This window comes from Natrix helvetica (genome assembly GCF_964273705.1).
Source record: "Natrix helvetica genome assembly, chromosome: 1".
NCBI classification, from domain to species: Eukaryota; Metazoa; Chordata; class Lepidosauria; order Squamata; family Natricidae; genus Natrix; species Natrix helvetica.
In genome coordinates, this window is record NC_138548.1 from 117536558 (window position 1) to 117555800 (window position 19243).

At 42.4% G+C, this 19243-nt stretch overlaps 3 protein-coding genes across 7 annotated transcripts in view; all 3 read left to right on the forward strand.

Moving 5' to 3' along the window:
• Window positions 1–3388, forward strand: part of LOC309400502 (NACHT, LRR and PYD domains-containing protein 12-like) — a 57365-nt gene extending 53977 nt beyond the window's left edge. For all 5 annotated transcript variants that reach the window (XM_081969033.1, XM_081969034.1, XM_081969031.1 and 2 more), the window contains one exon: window positions 3057–3388. In XM_081969033.1, the coding sequence (XP_081825159.1) occupies window positions 3057–3183 (127 nt within the window). In that variant the 3' untranslated portion in view covers window positions 3184–3388. The remainder of the gene's footprint in view (window positions 1–3056) is intronic.
• Window positions 3389–6794: 3406 nt separating this feature from the next.
• The window catches only part of LOC309385304 (ryncolin-3-like), a 28685-nt gene continuing 16236 nt past the window's right edge, over window positions 6795–19243 (forward strand). Inside the window, exon 1 of the mRNA XM_081939617.1 lies at window positions 6795–6954. Coding sequence (XP_081795743.1) covers window positions 6840–6954 — 115 coding nt within the window. The 5' untranslated portion in view covers window positions 6795–6839. The remainder of the gene's footprint in view (window positions 6955–19243) is intronic.
• On the forward strand, window positions 7011–19117 carry LOC309384099 (ryncolin-1-like; the record flags this gene model as incomplete). Its single annotated transcript, XM_081937287.1, has 5 exons — window positions 7011–7029; window positions 9238–9371; window positions 13981–14110; window positions 14879–15013; window positions 17960–19117. 5 exons carry the CDS (start codon window positions 7011–7013, stop codon window positions 18205–18207), a joined length of 666 nt encoding a protein of 221 aa, XP_081793413.1. The 3' UTR covers window positions 18208–19117.

Below are 19243 nucleotides of genomic sequence, written 5' to 3' on the forward strand. Positions count from 1 at the left end.
GTGGTGGCCTACCAGTTCCCACGACATCTGGAGGAAAATGATTATCTAGACCCGCGCCAGTCCGGCTTCCGCCCCGGTCACAGCACGGAGACGGCCTTGGTCGCGTTGGTGGATGATCTCTGGAGGGCCAGAGATAGAGGTTGTTCCTCTATCCTGGTCCTATTAGACCTCTCGGCGGCTTTTGATACCATCGACCATGGTATCCTGCTGCGCCGGCTGGAGGGGTTGGGGGTCCGGGGCACCGTTTTGCGGTGGTTCGGCTCCTTCCTTTCTGACCGGATGCAGCGCGTGTTGACAGGAGAAGAGAGGTCGACCCTACGCCCCCTTACTTGTGGGGTGCCACAGGGGTCGGTCCTCTCGCCACTCCTGTTCAACACATATATGAAGTCGCTGGGTGAGATCATCCATGGTTTCGGGGTGGGATACCATCTGTATGCTGATGATACTCAGCTGTACTTTTCCACCCCGAACCACCCCAACGAGGCCATCGAAGTGATGTCCCGGTGTGTGGAAGCCGTACGGATCTGGATGGATGACAACCGACTCAAGCTCAACCCTTCCAAGACGGAGTGGCTGTGGGTACCAGCCCCCCGGTTCAGCCAATTAATTCCATCATTGGCCATTGGGGGCATTCATCTTGCCCCCGTGGAGCGGGCGCGCAATTTGGGCGTCCTCCTGGATGCCCGGCTGTCCATGGATGACCATGTGACAGCCGTGGCAAGGGGGGCGTTCCACCAGGTTCGCCTGGTGCGCCAATTGCGCCCCCTACTGGACCGGGATGCCTTGCGCACAGTCACTCATGCGCTGGTGACGTCTCGCTTGGACTACTGTAACGCTCTCTACATGGGGCTTCCCTTGAAATGCACCCGGAGGCTGCAGTTGGTCCAGAACGCAGCCGCGCGGGTAATTATGGGGAGTACTAGGTACTCCCATGTGACACCGCTCCTGCGCGAGCTGCACTGGCTTCCTGTGGCCTATCGGGTGCGTTTCAAGGTCTTGATAACTATCTTTAAAGCGCTCCATGGCTTAGGACCTAGTTACTTGCGGGATCATATTCTGCCCCATACATCCCTGCGACCAATTCGCTCGCACAGAGAGGGCTCCTCCAGGTGCCGTCCGCTAGACAATGTCGTGGGGCGGCGCCTAGGAGTAGAGCCTTCTCTGTGGCGGGCCCAGCCCTGTGGAATGACCTCCCTCCGGATATTAGGAATACCTCTGACCTCCGCTCCTTCCGTATTAAGCTTAAGACCCACCTATTTCAAGCAGCTGGCCTGGCTCAACTTTGATCTAACCATATCGCTCCTGACGGGTTTTTAACTGGGTATTTTAATTATATTTAATTCTAGGGGTTTTATATACTGTATTTTAATTGTTTTTATCATCGTCCTCCTCCTTGTGTATGTTACAGTGTATGTCTTTACTATATGTTTGTTTTGTTTACATATTTATTTCGTATGTTTTGTTGTACGCCGCCCCGAGTCCTTCGGGAGAGGGTGCGGCTAAGAAATAAATAAATATATTATTATTATTATTATTATTATTATTATTATTATTATTATTATTATTATTATTATTATTAGTGTTACTTTTGGCCTTTTCTTGAATACTATTGTCATGATTATCAAAAAGTTCATCTGGGAGTACCACTTTGGGCAAAATCATGAACATAGCAGCTTAACATGGCATTAAAATAATTGGATCAAAGAATTACAGCTTTAATATTTAATATAGTTATACAGTCAGCCATCTCATTTACATAACTGGGCAGCTGACAAAATAAGATAAAAACAAAGTCCAAAGAGAACTAAAATTATAAACATAAATAACATAAAACACAGCTGTCTCCCAGCCTACCGGAGTCTATATAATCATAAGAAAGGATCACCCATGCTTTCAGGGCCCCAGAAATCATGACAAAACCAGGTTTTTAATGCCTTCTGAAAGGTCAGAAGGACATGGGGCAATTGATCATGGGAGGATAATGTTCCAGGGAAGGGTGCCGCATGTCCTAGTTTATTTTTTCCATAGAAGCCATTTAATTTAAATCAATTAAGCTTTATATTTCACCCCTGATTTTTTGAACTATGGTTTTCTTGTGAATGATGATTTATCCGTTCTTTTCTTTCATAATTTTTCACCTTCCCGGTTTGTCTTAAGGGAATTTATAGAGCCTTAAATCAAAGTACTCCTAGAAGTAAACTTTTTGTCTTGAATCAAAGTGAGCCTTTTGATCAATCCCTCAATGGCTGCTTCACTCAGTAGGCCCCTTTCTATTGATCCATTATTAGCCCCCAGTGACATCTTGGGCAGAGGATGAAATGATAGAAGACAGTTTCTTGGCTAATGATTGGGAGGCACTATTGAGAACTGGGCTGGATAAACAAGGGAGGGGAGGGGCTCCACTCAGGTTGAGAGAGGAAATAAAAATATGAGAAACCTATGACTTTTACTGATTCTGTGGGGGGAAATGTTGTAGATAAATTTGGAGAAACCAATAATAATATAATGGGGGGATATAGCAAAACACCTCTGTAAATAGAAATAGAACAACTGTGGTAAAAGCAAGCAAAGGCAGCACCAATAGTAATAGGCACCCAATTCCAAAACAACAGGAGCATCACTTGACATTGGCATTCACCATCAGTCAATTGAAAAAGGCTGCTTATACTCAGAACAGCTTACATCCTGCGACAATATCTATAACGCCATCAAATAGCCCCATCTGCGTATTCCAAGACCTGAAGAAGGTCTCAATAGGTAGAAACAAATACCAAATCTACTCTGAACATCTAGCTGACTGTACAACAAGCCATTAATGATCCTCTACTAAAATGGATAAGTTTTATAGGGCTCCCAAAGACAAAAGATTTTTTTTTAATTATACAGAACTTATCTAGAAATAATGAAATCAAATAAATTCTGGAATTCTATGGGGTGGATCAGATTAGAAGTCAGGTCAGAGATGGCAAGGGGGTCCCTGCACAGTCTGATAGAGACATTACTCGGCACTTATCTTTTGGTGGGAGATTAAAGTAAAATTTTGTTTTTCATTATAGGTTGAATGGAAAATGTATTCTACAGAATGGAAAATGGATGGATGCAAACCATACAGCTAGAATCTTCCTTGTGAATGTCTTCTGTTTTTTCATGCTTGCTTGTTTGATCTATTTTTATTTCCGTTAAGAATATGGTTAGGAAGATTTGGAATTTAGTATGCAGTATTTCAAGTGAAGATCAGAAGAACTTTCTTTCAACAACTATAATCTGAACTAAGGACTTTCCTCTCTTTGCAGCTAAAAAAAATGCACGCTAGAAAGATAAAAATTAGCCCACAAACTTGTTCATGAAAATATGGAAAATAAATTGTAATACTCCTTTTACATTGTGACATTATTATTGTTCTTTGAAATCTGTATAGGAGAAGGGACCTTGGCTGATTGACTGTTTGATTAGGGGCCATCAAGTCCACCTTGCCCCCTAATGACTACTCAGACTAAAGCTGTCTGGTTTTCAGCACTTGTATGGCCAGGTAGACAGCCAGGTGTACAGGACCCCAACCATTTTCCCAAAGGGGAGGATCTGATGTGCTACCCTCATCCACTGCCAATGCCATCTCCGTTGCTGTCTGCCTGCTCCAAGATTAAAGGAATCCTTTCTGGCTTGTACCAGTTATAGCAGAGCTCAGTTTCTTCCATCTGGTAAACTCCTGCTCTTCATTTAGCATTGGAGTGCAGTGGCTGGGATGGCCCCTCATCCAGCTTAATGGTTACTTACAACACTACAATAAATTAATTGACCAAATTAAGACAGATCTGAAGATAGAAAAATCTGCAACTTTCTCTCATGGGGAGAGTTGCAGCAATAAAAATGAATATCTTACCAAAAATACTCTTCCAATTTCAAAACACACCCATAAAATTAGAGAAAGACTTTTTTGAGAATTTGAACAGAACACTATCCAAATGTATTTAGCAAGAGAAGAGACCTAGAATTAAATTAAAATTGCTACAAGAATCCAAAGAAAGAGGAGGGTTCGGCCTGCCTGATTGGGAAAGATATTATCAAGGTGCTGTACTCACATGGGTGAGAGAGTGGATAAGCTTAAAGAATAGGAGGCTACTAACACTGGAAGGGAACAGAGAGTATAAAGCCAGGAACTTCCAGCCCTTCTGTCTCTTCTCTTCTTCACCCAACATTGAAGCATGTGATCACCTTTTCTGTTCAGGACTCAAGCCATGTGGTCCTGTCCACCATTAAACCATCTTTCCAAGCAGCCTCCATGTCTCCAGCGTCTTTTCCCCCACTTGGAGCCGAACCCAGAAGGGCATTTCTTCCAACAATAGACTTTATATTGGGATTTTCTCTCAATTTATCTGAAAACTGCCAAGCTCCAAGAATGAAATATAACCCCTGATCAACTTCATGAAAGGGTGTAAAATAAATCACAGAAATTTTCTACACAGCGAAATATACACAGTGACTTTAAAATCTGAATAAGGGAAGATAGTGTATCAATTCCTCTTCAATTTTTTTTAAAAAAGGAATTAAACATGGAAGTTTTATTTGGGTTATAAGAGAGGAGGACTCCAGCACTTGCTAGGACTTTCTTGTCATGAGCTCAGGGTCTGACCCAGCTGCAATGCAAACTGTTCCAGACGCTCACTTGGTCCATCCAGCAATTTCTCCTGGGAACTCTGCAGCTCGTTGACGTGTGTGGCTCATGAGTAAGCAACAAGAGGCCAAACTGAACAGCAAGGTTTGACCATAGTGTGCACACTCAGAAAGTATTTATGTTCCCATAGGAACAGTTGCTAAAAGCAACTACAACATCTGGCTTGTCTATTTTGACACTTGGAATCTAATTATTTATTATCCTGGCTTGTTGAATAATCATAAACTTGCCTCTTCCTTGATGTGGTATTGTAAAACTTTCACTTGTCTTTGGACTGCTGGACTTAGAAACTTGCCTTGCTCAACTGAGTTTTATCCACAATTACTTGCCTTGTTGTTGGGATTTGTAGAGGCAAATCTTAACGCTCCATATGCCCGAGGACCATATCTGGTTTCTGAAGGGGTCCTTAAAAAAGCCACAAAGTGAAGTTACTGAAGCCTATAAATACAAATGGTGTTAAGAACCCTGTGTTTTAATCATTATGAAATCTACAATTTTACACACAATTATTCAATATTGTTCTGCATTTTTTTTACCAGTTTGCATAACTCTGCAAAAGCAACTACAATTTTAAATGGGGGGGGGGAGGTTATTTAAAATGGTCGACATCCTTCAGCTTCCTAGAGTAATACAAAAATAAAAGGAATAACAGAATGAAGCCTCCAGTATGAAATAAGCACTTTGCTTTCCTCAGAAAATCTCCTTAGTAGAACTATTTCCATTGCACTTTAACCTTCTTTCATTTTCTTGTATTGTAACTAAAAAAATGTTGCCTGAATTCATTTTTCTCTTCCCTTCCTTTACCCCATTGTTTATGTTTTGTTAGTTTTAGGCTTAAAATTATCCAATGCATCTGAAAGAGGAGACTTCCTTTGCATAGGATGGGATTATGCTTCAGAGTTTGCTTCCCTTCGATGTGGAAATGGCTGGCAACCCAACAGCTATGAAAGGAATTTGACAAGTATATAGAGGATAAAATAGTGGATTGTTATTATGGCTAAAAACTGCAATTTGAGATCACAAGTTACAGAGTGAAATAGAAGTGATGCATTTAGTCTCAACTGATGATCATGTCCAGAAGAAAGCAGCTGGCCAGTGTGCATACATGTGACGGAAGAGCAGCTGGCCAGTGCGCATGCATGTGACGGAACCTGGAAGAGCAGCTGGCCAGTGCGCATTCATGTGACGGACCCTGGATGAGCAGCTGGCAACGGCGCATGTGCCCACAGAGAGGGCTCTGTGCCATAGGTTCTCCGTCATGGATATATGGGATGGGTATCCCACTTTCGGCCCTCATCCCTTATCATTGGGAGCCCTCCCTCAGGAAGCCAACAAAGGAGAAGAGCAGCCAGGACTAGCCTTGTTTGCACTCTCCCTTCTCTTGATAACAAGAGAACTCAGAGAGCAGGCCATCACTGGTAATTACACGGAACCCTGAGAAGCCACATATACAAAATTTAAGATACATTGAAGAAAAGAAGCAAACATGAAATGATGAATGAGAGGAGGGGTACTACTTGGCTTCGGCAAACCATAGCTATTGCTAGACATTTGGCAACCTTGGCTTATGACCATTTGGCAAATGGTCATAAGCCACCTTTTACAGTGCTGTTGTAACTTCAAACAGTCACTGAATGAATTGTTGTAAGTCGAGGACTACCTGCAGTCCCTATCTGGATGCAAGACTGGAGGCACAAAAAGAATTTGTCTCAACTAAACAAAGACAAACTGTTCAGTTTGTCCTAGCTAAATAAAAACACAGCAACACTGCAAAGGCAGAAAAGGGTAAATAAAAGATGGCAATAACAACTCAAATCACAGGAATTAAGGGGACCACATTGCTTCATGAAGCAGCTTCTAGGGATGCTTGATTTAAAGCTCTTGGAAACAGTGTGGCTACAATGCACATATTGTTCAATATAAGGAAAGGTGGGGTAATATGATGAACATTGCATAGTTCAAGAGTGCATTTTTCTTTAAATAACTCTGCTGAGGTTGCACAAACAGACATTGCAAAACAGATATGGGCCTCTTTATCCTTACTCAGCAAATGTGAGCACTTCCTGATTTCTCTATTAATTCAGTCATTAAAAGGCCTCCATATATATATATATATGAGGCAAGATACCGCACACCTCTCGCTCAGAGAGAAAGCTGGCAAGGCAAGATGAAGCCTTGGGCTGGTTTCCACCTGATTTTTCTGGTTGCTAGTTCGGTGGTGGGTGACGTCTCAAATCGTGGCACTGGAGGATCCCAGGACACTGAAGCCACTTGCTGTGCACGTGAGTTCCAGCTGTCTGATCTTTCAGCTTGGTCTTAGCCTCTGTGGGGTCCCTACATGCAGGAGCAGAACGTTGGCACTTAGTTTCCCAATAAAGCCAATTGGTTAAAAAAAAAGGAATACTTGCCTCCTGTTCTTTCGACTGTCCACAACTACTGAGAGCATGAGGACCCAGATTGTTGGAGACAATATGCTGACTCTGTAAATCGCTTAGAGAGTTCTGTAAAGCACTACAAAGTGGTATATAAGCTTAAGTGCTACGGCTACCTAGGCACTGCTGAGTAGTAGTTTTGCAGGTAAAGAGATGGCTTAGGGACAGGTGAGGAATGAATTCTGGCTGCAGTGAAGTTCTGCCTTAAAATCGAGCATTTTCTGAGGGTACTGGTGGCATTTAAAGATTGGAGAAAGTTGATGAGTTGTGATGCTCTTAAAGGGAACTGAGCTCCTTTCAAAGCAGCAGCATCTTCAGAATAGTTTTTAATGATTGATAAGTTACTTTTCAATAAATAAAAACAGAGTATTGATCTTGAGCTACTGGGTCATTTTCAGATGACGTTTTGTATATGTGGAACATGTATTAGCTGCGGTTTTCATATCTATGCCACATGGTTAAGATCTTTGCTTAAGTATTTGCTTAACCACTTTTATATATGTACTTGTATAGGTAAACATGAGAACAAGAAAATTTAATCCTATATCTTCTAGATACCTCCTAAAAACCGTGGTTGGTTTTTTGTTTTTTGTTTTTGGTGGAAGCCTCTGGTTTCACACTGTATATAGTGTGAAGATGAGAGCTGGTTTGATGTAGCAGTTAAATAGTTAGACTAGAAATTGGGGGGGGGGAGGTCGAACCATGAGCTCTAGTTCCACTTCAGGAACAAAGCCACCTGTCCTTGGAACAGTCACTCTCTCTCTCTCTCACCTCTAAGAAGAAGGTAAGGACAACTTCTGAGAAAGATTGCCAAGAAAGCTTCAGAAATTTACCCAGCAGTTGCCAGGAGTCCAGACTCATTTAAAAGGAAAAGAAGGTGGGGGGAGGAAGAAAGAAAGAAAGAAAGAAAGGAAGGAAGGAAGGAAGGAAGGAAGGAAGGAAGGAAGGAAGGAGGAAAAAAGAGGAGTCAAAACAAATTGAGGCATTCTTTTTAAGAAGTATGCACTGTTGAAATAGAGTAGGGGTGTCAAACTCAAGGCCCGGGAGCTAGATCAGGCCCACAGGGTGTTTAGATCTGTCTCATGGGGCCACCCTGGAAATAGCGAACAACCAGCCCGCAGCGCCTCTGCCAGCAAAAACTCAGCCCTCCTGAGATCTGTTTTTGCTGGCAGACTCCATTTTTGGCTGGCGGGAGGCGATCCCAGCCAAAAATGGAGCTCGAGAGCCCATTTTCTCTGGCAGAGTGCTCGGGCCACTGCCGCCCCGCAACACAAATGCTGTCAAGCTGGCCACACCCACCATGGCCACTCCCACCCCAGCTCCCGAGGTCAAACACAACCTTGATGCAGCCCTCAATGAAATCAAGTTTGACACCCCTGCGTTAGAGAAAAGTCCTTGGGGACCCCTAATTTCATTCCCGCATTCTTCAAAAGGAGCAGAAATAATGTTTATGTGTGGAAAAGTGTCATTCAGTAAAAGGATTCTTCAGATCAATATCTTAGCAAAGTAGTCAGGAGATGCTTCTTTTTTTCTCTGGTATTGTGGGAACTTTTTAAAGACAGGCGGATTAGATCGTTTTGTCCTATAAATTGTTCTTTTGCACATGAGCCTTCTTCCTTTCAAAAGAATCATCAATGCTATCAAGGTTTTGTTGGTCACTAACCTACAAATCCAACAAAAATTCATACAAATCAAGATTCATATATTTACCTAATGAAGAGAAAGAAAAGACTTTGTAGTAGCCAAATTAAGAATGGGTTTTGGACTAGTACAAACTCATTAACCACAGACTGAAGAGCACTATCATACATGCTGTTTGTATGTATCAACATTCCCCTGTGACACTCAAACTCCCATCATCATCATCCAGCAAGGCCAACGGTTCCAACGATATCTGTTGTGACATCTGTCCTTTCCCCCTGGAATTTATCATGATTTCTTATGTAATCACTTTTTACAAAGGATCCCTGTGAGTTCATTGTGTTACAACAAGTATTCATATTCCTACAACTGAGATTATGGTGATTTCACACCAGGGGGGTCTCCACCAAGGTCAACATTTGTCCAGGCATATATTTTGAGAGCAGAGCTTGCCTGAACTGACTCATTCAACCATCCCTATTCTTCCTGTAGAGACAGAAGCCAGAAACTGCAAGGAACTCCTGGAACGTGGGGAGACCCTGACTGGCTGGTATACAATCTACCCAACCAAGGGAAACCCAATGCTGGTTTTCTGTGACATGGAGACAGATGGAGGAGGCTGGTTGGTAAGCTGGAGGAGGAGGAGGAGGAGGAGGTGGTGGTGGAAGAGATAATTATCTACTTGAACGTAACAGAAGAGCAAGAAACGCGATATTATGACAATAACATTTTTGAACAAGTGGTTTCCATGGTGCCATTTTTGTTACAAAATAATAGCAATTGTTGAAGGGCCCATCAGCCTTCTCGCCTGTCAAGAAACTGATGGTGGACAGTTTGCAGCCCCAGGGCTTAATAATAACCTTTTGGGATATAAGCCCAAGGCAGAGGAAAACTTTCCAGTTATTGTGAGATTGAAGAAACTGGAAGCCCTAAAATAGAGCTATCACAGCTCCAAATTCTGTCCATATATGGCAGTGATGGTTAACCAAGTGCCAAAACTGGAGGGCATGCATGCCAGAGTGCCGGAATCTGAAAGAGAGCAGCTCTTCTGGTTTCCGCCGTGTGCAGTTGCTCTCTTCCAGGTTGCAGCATTCCGCTGTGCGCTCCAGTTTCCACATTTTTTTCCTATACCATTTCAGACAAATGGCTGTCCAGTTTCTTCTTTAAAATCTTTAGTGATGGACCACTCACTATTTCTGAAGACAAGATGTCCAGAAGAAAGCAGCTGGCCAGTGCACATGCACATGCCAGAACTCGGAAGAGAGCAGCTGGCCAGTGTGAATGCATGTGATGGAACCTGGATGAGCAGCTGGCAACGGCGCCTGTGCCCACAGAGAGGGCTCTGTGCCATAGGTTCACCGTCATGGATATATGGGATGGGTATCCCACTTTCGGCCCTCATCCCTTATCATTGGGAGCCCTCCCTCAGGAAGCCAACAAAGGAGAAGAGCAGCCAGGCCTAGCCTTGTCTGCACTTTCCCTTCTCTTGATAACAAGAGGGCTTCCCCGTTTCTGGGGGGCACAGGACGCCCCGGAGAGGCGTCCTGCCGAAGGAGCGGCTTGGCGGAGGACCCTAGCATCGGCGGCGGCTGGTGGGGGCTTCTCCGCTTCGCTCCAGGCATCGAGGAGCAGTTTCGGAGGGCGCGCGTGCGTCTCGCTTCAGGCTGATCGGACGATGTAAAAATAGAAGGAAGCAGCGGCGGTGTGGTGAGGCGCTTCCCCTCTTCATTTCCTTTTTCTTGATTTGATGGACCTTTCAGCAATTTAAAACGTTAAACTTTCGGATTTCTTTGGAGGTGCGGCTGGAGGGAGGGGGATTCCCCCCCCTTGGACAAGCGGCTTGGAAAAATTCTGCTTTCGCCCCCAGGGGAAGGAGGAGGGGGGAGAGCCAACCAATGATGCCTCACCCCTGTAAAAGTGACTTTCCTTGGATTTAGCTACATAACTTATTGATGACCTGAGAACTTTTTGAACTTTTAAAACTTTACTATGCCTCTGAGCCCAAAGCTGGCAGGGCAAGATGGCACACTTCCGTTGTCTTCATGAACTGTGAAACCTGACTCCACCTTTAAAATTCAGGCTTCCGGTCTTTGTCTCCGTGTCACCCAGAAGAATCTCTTGTGGATTGCTGTTTTCCTGAACTCTCTGGGGGAAAAATTCCTCTCTATTGCTAGACTGACTAAAGAAATTCTCCTCTGCTTGGATCTTCTGCCTCCTGGACTCGCCTGTCTGCTCTACTTCTCCAGTTGTCCATTCTCCATACTGACTGATCTCTCTATGTTATAAACTATGTCTCCAAAAAGACCACCCCCTGGAAAACCTGGCTTTGCTACATCTGCCCCGACATCTGCAACATCCAGTCCTGCTGGACAATCAAAGATCACAGAACTGATGCAACCTAAGAGTACAGAGATGGATTTGCAACAAATGCTTCAGCAACTTATACAGGGCCAGGAAGAAATCAAGAAACAATTAAAGGAAATGAAGGAAGAAATTAAAGAGAATCAAGTCCAAATCTATAAGAACTCACAGAGACTGGACCTTGTGGAGGGTGGGGTGGCGGAGGTGAGGGGGGGGTAGAAGCAGTGCAGAAGGGAAACAAAGAACTTGATATCCAGCAAATGAAAACAGAATTTGAGAGAATGTCCTTTTATCTTAGATTTCAAAATGTTATAGAAGCAGATGGGGAAAATATAAGGGACATTATGACTAACATTCTAGCTGAATACATACATAAAGAAAAACAACAGATGGAATGGGAGATAGATCTGGTTTACAGAGTGAATTCAGCTTATGCCAGAACACACAATGTACCCAGGGAAGTCCATATCAAATTCCTTAGAAAAAGCACAAGAGACGAAATTCTGGGTTTACAAAGGGGGCAAGCATTGACATACCATGACAGGGAAATAACCATCTTGAAGCAGATCCCCAAGAAAATTAGGGAAAAAAGGAAAAATTATTCGCAACTGGCGAATAAATTATACCAGAAGGGGGTGTGGTTTAGATGGTTGGTGCCTGAAGGCATGCTGATATTCTGGGAGGAGACAAGAATTAGAATCAATACACCCATAGAGGCACAGGCCTTTATGGAAAAAAACAAAGCAAACCTAGAAAAAACAGAAGACTCTACAACGGTTATGCAGGACACGGGAGGGGCCGAAGCTCTGCCAGCGGGGGGAGAAGGGGCAGTACCAAGAAAGCTCAGATCACAAAAATGAATAAGAAAACCACATTGTTATAAACAGACCGAAAGTAGTAATGAAATTATATGTAGATCATTTATTACAATATATAAACTGATTGAAAATATTTTTAGAACTAATATGCTGATTTTATATGATTATGTATTAATGTTTTATACTCAGATGTATTCTATGAGTTTGGAGGGAGGGGGAGCCTGCCACACTTTGCAACTGCCAAAATTTGTATACCCTTCCATTTACCTTTTTCCCTATAAATGTTAAAAAAACCAATAAAACTTTTTGGAAAAAAAAAAGAGAGAGACTCATATTAGGTTGCAAGACCAGAAGTACTTAGTGAATTCAAAATTGGGAACACTGTACGCTGCCTCTAATTTGGTAAAGAAAAATGGAGTGGTGATATATATAAACAAAAGATTCCCAACCAAGGTTATAGAGGCAGACGACAGTGGTAGATATATAGCAATTGAACTTGATACAGACTTTGGTGCTATTTTGGTTATAGGAATTTATGCACCTAATCAACAACAAGAAAGCTTTTACAAGATGCTTCATTTAAAAATCTTAGATTGGAATTTTAAGAGTATTTTAATTATGGGAGATTGGAATGGAGTCATTTCGCCAAGGATAGATAAGAGAACAACGACCAAATTCATTACTAAACTGCCAAAGGCTTTTTTTGACCTACAAGATGACTTGAAATTAAAAGATGTTTGGAGGATACAGCATCTAAACGAGATGGACTTTTCTTTTTACTCAGATAGACATAAATCCTTTTCAAGGATTGATTTCTTTTTGTTAACACCGGATCTACTTCCTAAAGCTAAGAAAACCAAGATATTCTCCAGGACACTTACTGACCATAGCCCGGTGTGGTTACAAATTCAGCTAGGGAAGAGGCAAAGAAGGTCTTGGAGAGTAAATGAAAATTTATTCAGATATGAAAAAAATGTTGATGAACTTAAAAAACACATGAAGGAATTTTTCAGTTTTAATATGAATAAGGGTACTCCCATTGAAACAGTTTGGGATGCAAGTAAAGCTTACATGCGTGGGGTCCTGATACATATGAATTTTTGTTTGCACTTTCCCTTCTCTTGATAACAAGAGAACTCAGAGAAGAGGCCATCATTGGTAATTACACAGCCATCCAGATTCCAACCACCATCTCCATTCCTTGTAGGGACGTTCCTCTTCATCTATTATTCCAATCTGAGTAGGGCAGGGGTGTCCAAACTTGGGAACTTTAAGACTTGTGGACTTCAACTCCCAGAATTCCCCAGCCAGCCATGTCCACAAGTCTTAAAGTTCCCAAGTTTGGACACCCCTGGAGTAGGGGATCTTGGGGCAGGGGTGGGGAAGAAAGGACAAAAAGTTAATGTTAACTATTTTTAACTTCCCCTGAAGACATCTCTGACTCTGATTTTTTCACCTCGCTTGGAAATATATATATTTGCATCTCCCGTACTCCTCCGGAGGTCTGCCAGGATTCTCATCTCTAGCAATAAATTTAACACAGCATCTTTATTATAAATAAATTAGGCTGATTGAGTCATCTCTCTAAACCTATATGCTGAGTTTCATGGATCTATGCAGGATTCTTTGTTCATCGTCCAAATATGCTCTAATCGCCACACCAAACTAGGCATGTTCTTCATGGATAATTCTGGCATGGGGGACAAACTTTGGATTTATTTAGTGATTTGTTGATTTAAAACATTTAATTGAGAACACTTTTTTAACACAATGGGCAATAGGATCATTTTCTATGGGTTTTTTTGCCATTTGGCTATGAAATGATATAAAATATACCTATTCCAAAACTTGAGACGATAAAATAGCTTTTTGAGCAGCAAAATACAGTGACATCCAGTAGCAGTCTCTCCCTATTGTAACTGTGACAGACTCAGTCCTATTCCTTTTGCAAAACGAGATTGAAAGATAGTGCTCCACTTCAGAAATGGCCTAAGATTAAGGAAAGCAGCTTCTCCAGCAAGCAGGTGCTGAGGTATCGCTTCCTTTCTCTCCACAGCAATTCCAGAGGCAGCAGGGTGGGTCTGTGGATTTCTACCGTGACTGGGAATCATACAAGAAAGGATTTGGAAATCAAGGATCAGAATTCTGGCTGGGAAATGATAAGATCCATCTTCTCACCAGCTCTGGTAAGCCCAAAATCTCCTCTTCTACTTGGTACTCAATTTGATAGACATTAAGTCCTTTTCTACAGATAATTCTCATCTTTATCAGAATTAATTGTGTATGAAAAGATGAATATCCTTCCAGATTCAACCTATAAATATTACTAGAGACTCTCTTTGCATCAAAGCAACACAATATGCATAAAGGAAACACACTGATCTGTTTCTGTCAGTCCACAAGTGTTAACTTCCATTTCCTTCCATAGAGATGAATGGTATATTCCAAATTCATAAATCAAATCTGGGAAAAATAGATGTTCTTTCCTGTAATTTGGACATTGTCTTGCAGCTTTATGCAACTTGATTCCCCAAGAGGGTTAATCATTAACTGAAGAATAAAATGTTAGAATCAGGGAAAAAGGAGAAAGTTGCCTTCTTTTTCTCGAGGACCATAAATCCTGTTATCGAAAAAGTATTTGGAATCAGAACATCGAGCTCCAATCTGTACCCCTCCTCACTGCCTTACCAATCACATGTAGGGGGAAAGTTATTAAAAGATAAAAGATCACTTTTAGATTAATTGTGCACAAAGTCTAGAAATGTCCAATGCTTGTCATTCTGTCCTTCCATATTGGTCAATTAGCACTGCTTTTGAATAGATATGGCTCATAATCTCACTGAGATCATGTCTTTATGGAATGGAAGACTACTGCAATGATCAATATACTTCCCTTATGGACTTCTGCATCTCTAGTATTCATTCTCTAATAACATCTACCCTTTGGGATTCAGGAACACAGCAGTTGCGGATTGATCTGGAAGACTTCAATGGTTCCAGAACCTTTGCAACATATTCCAGTTTTAGAATTGAAAATGAATATGAAAATTACAAGCTAACTGTAGGTTCCTATTTAGCTGGCAACATGGGTGAGTAAAACAGAGAATGCCTGTTCATTTGATGACGTTCCAACAATGAATGCAACAAATATAAATGTCACATGACCTGATGCAGAATGCAGAAATATTTTAAGCCAGAGTCTGCTTAATTCCTTTGTGGCCTATCATAGGGACAATTTGGCCAGATATCCTCCGCAAACTGCAAATACGAACCAAGAACATCATTCCAACTCATTCCCTGAATGGAATGTTGAGGAGGGATGAGGCCACAGGTTGCCTGCCCCATTTTTACTTTAAAAAGTTCAAAATATATGATCCAATTTTCATTGGATATCTAGCTAAGGCAGAAGCCTTCAGAAGCTGTCAGGCAGCATATGAAGCAGGGATGAAATCCTTCCGGTTCGGCCTGGTTCGTCTGAACCAGTAGGGACGATTGTCGTTGGTTCTACGATATGGTAGTAAAAAAAAGCTTCTGATGATCACATGGCTGAGCTATGAGCTGTGCGATCATCAGAAGCTTCCCCCCCCTTTTTAAAGCATTTTTTCCTGCTGGGGGGGGGGGAAGCTTCCAAGGATCGCGTGGCTCACAGCTGAGCCATGTGATCTTCAGAAGCTTTTCCCACACACACACACACTTTTTAAAGCATTTTTCCCTGCCTATTTGCCCAAACCGGCAGGAAAAAAATGCTTTAAAAAGTGAAAAAAAGTTGGCCATGCCCACCCAGTCACATGACCTCACCCACCCACCAAGCCACACCCAGAGAACCAGTGGCAAAAAAAAAAAGTATATTTCACCACTGATATGAAGGTATGAACCATTTTTGGTGGTTTGCGCCAACACCTGAGCATCATTGGGTTTGAATAAGGGTTTTACTGTAGCCGTCATTGCTGATGTTGTTTGGAAAAACTCATAAATTTAATATGGCTGCATTTCACAATTGCCAGTGAAAATATTATTTTCTATAGATTGGTTTGGACAGAAATATTTAAGAGGTTGTGGCCATTCTCCTTCCCACATTGTATAATGAATGCTGAGTACCAGTGATGTGCAGTGAGGTTTATGGCTGGTGAGGCACTGACCCAGTGGTGGGTTTCAAAAATTTTTAGACTTGTGGACTTCAACTCCCAGAATTCCACAGCCAGGCATGCTCAGTTCTGATTCAAAGCAACAGCATTTGTTTTTCCCATTTGCGAAAGAAGATTCTTTCTTTCTTTTTTTTTCTTCTCCCTTCCTCTCCTTCCTCCCTCTCTCCCTCCCGCCCCCTTCTCTCAAACACACACACACACGTTGGATTGGACTACACACACTTTCCCCCCCGGAAGGATCCAGCTCAGCTTCACTGATTACAGGTTTGAAAAGGCAACGTGGCTCTGCCTGCAATCAAACTACACTTTGAAGTTTGAATTCCTCCCCCTCCCTCCGACCCACACATACCTTTTCCAACTGTTTCAGAGAGGATTTCAACTCTGCTCTTGCCTCGGGTCCTCTGAAGAAGCCCCGCCCAAACGAGCACCCTCTACTATGAGGCAGGAGAACTGCGTGCCTCACCTACGTCAAGGAATTTTTAGGCTTTTAACCCTTGCTTAACTCTGCTCGAGTGATCATAAAACGCCTAAAGTCAGACTAGATGAGGCATGCAGTTCTCCTGCCTCATAGTAGAGGGCGCTTTTTAGAGGTTTTTTTAAACAGTTAAGCAGAGTCATCCATGGTGAGGCAGCAACTAGCTCTGCCTGACCTCAGCTCTCGCCTTTTTCCTTTTACATTTTTTTTTCTTTTCATGATGACAGTGGTGAGGCTGTGCCTCCCCTGACTGCACGTCACTGCTGAGTACATTGTGATTTTGGTAAAGGAACATTTCTTCTGCTTCTTCTGGAACAAACCCAAAGCTAATTTCATTAGGGAAACCCGTTAGAAAGTTCTCTTTCTAAGAGATGGCAATTGACATATCAGTTTATGATTTCACCTTTACTTTGATGAAGTCAGAATAATTTGGAGGATACTTGGTTTAAAATGTGGAATAGAAATTGATTTATTAATGCATATTTTTGATCTATATGGTAAGAAAAATATTTTTACTTCCTTGGATTAGTGTAGGAGTGGGCAATCAGTGGCTAGTGCATGACTGAGACTAAGCACTAAATGCCTTCCCCCCCCCCCCAGTGACATTGTTTCTTAAACTTCCCCAAAAAGCAAAGTGAACAAAACTTCCATTCTGCTCCTTCTAGTTCTAATAGCATGTCAAGGGAATGCTTATCCCCCTTCAACTGATCCAGGAAGCAAAATGTGGTCCTGGACTCAGCCAAATTGTCCATACTTTGACTTAATATATTAACACGTTTTAAACATTCTGGTTTATCAATCATTATCTATAACAGTGATGAACCTTTTTGGCACTGAGTGTTGAAACTGGAACACATGTGCCCCTGAGCCTGGAAAGTAGAAGACCAGCTGGTCGGTGTGCATGCGCGTGCTGGCTAGCTGGCCTTCTGGTTTCCAATGCACGCATGTGCGGCCAGCTGCTGTTTGGATTTACAGTGCTCTGGTGCCCACAAAGACCAGCTGGCCAGCACACATGTGTGTGCTGGAAACCAGAAGAGCAGCCAGCAATGGTGCGCATGCCCACAGAGAAGGCTCTGTGCGCCACTTCTGGCACGAGTGCCATAGGTTCGCCATCATGGATCTATGACATGGCCTGTTAGGTAGACCTCACAGTGGTATATTCAGTCACTCAGGTTAAGCTGACCAAGACTTCAAGAAACATAAATCACTATAACCCACATTGAATAAACTTTATTGGGCTGGCTAGTGATGCCAAAGTTCAAATCTAGGAGATTCTGCAAATAAACCACATTAATATTCAATCTCTTTCTAATTCTTAGTGGTAAAGGTGCATTTTTCATTGGTAAAACCTCCTGCAGGTTTGCATTCCTGGAATATATGAACTTAGTGCTTCCTCTGTGATTTCCTCCTTTTAGGTGATTCTTTCTCGGCGCATAATCACTCTGCATTCTCTACCAAAGACAGAGACAGCGATATTGATGGTGGAAATTGTGCCGTAAATTTCAAAGGAGGCTGGTGGTACCATAACTGCCACTCTTCCAACCTGAATGGCCTGTATCACAAAGGGGAACATACCTCTTATGCTGATGGCATCAACTGGGCTGCCGGAAAAGGGTACTATTATTCTTACAAGTATGCAGATATGAAAGTTAGACCACCATAAATGAAACCACAGTGTGACAGATTCTTCAACAGGCATCACCTTAAAAGTATCAGCAGATTAATATCCTTCTCTATTGTCTACCTGAAAAAGCAAGTTAAAATATAATTAATTTAAAAACTGTTCCTTTGCGTGTTCACTGGACTGTACTCTCTTATAGTACTTCCCTTTTTAATTACTTGGGGATAACAATAGCAATAAGCACTTAGACTTATATACCACTTCCCAGTGCTTTTACATCCCTCTCTAAGCAATTTACAGGTTCAGCATATTGCCCCCAACAATTTGTGTTCTCAATTTTACCTACCTCGGAAGGATGGAAGGCTAAGTCAACCTTGCACCTGGTGAGATTTGATCTGCCAAATTGCAGCCAGCCAGCAGTCAGTAGAAGTAACCTGCATTACTGTATTCTAACCACTGCGCCACCACGGCTCATCGGGAAGGGGTTCAAATGCTTCTCCATTTTGCAATTTTTTTTGGAAGAGAAAGGTGCTCCTGAAAATTGTACAAAGCTGACATTTACCTATATTGATCTATAATCTATAAGTAGGTAAAGTAATACAACAGTTCCTATTCATTTGTCTGTCTGTGCTTTATGAATCAACTTCAACAACAGGATTCACTTTGATCTTTTAGCAAAGCACCCTTGGAAGCAGTGGTGAAATCTAAATTTTTTTACTACTGGTTCTCTGGGCGTGGCTTGGAGTGGGTCATGTGACTATGTAGTCATGTAACTGGGGGATCAAAAGACAGAAACTCACTTTAACAATGTCCTGCTGGAGCAGGGTTGGACTAGATGACCTCCAGGTACATTTCAGCCCTGGATTATCCTCTGAAGCTGTGTCTAGTGCCAGGTTTGTAGTCCTTCAATCCTCTCCTTTTTCCCTCCCTCCCTTTCTTTCTCTTTCTTTCTCTTTCTTTCCCCCTTCTCTCTCTCTCTCTCTCTCTCTCTCTCTCTCTCTCTCTCTCTCTCTCTCTCTCTCTCTCTCTCTCTCCTTCTTTCTTTCTCAGCACCCCACCCCCCGGTTTTGGCCTAGCA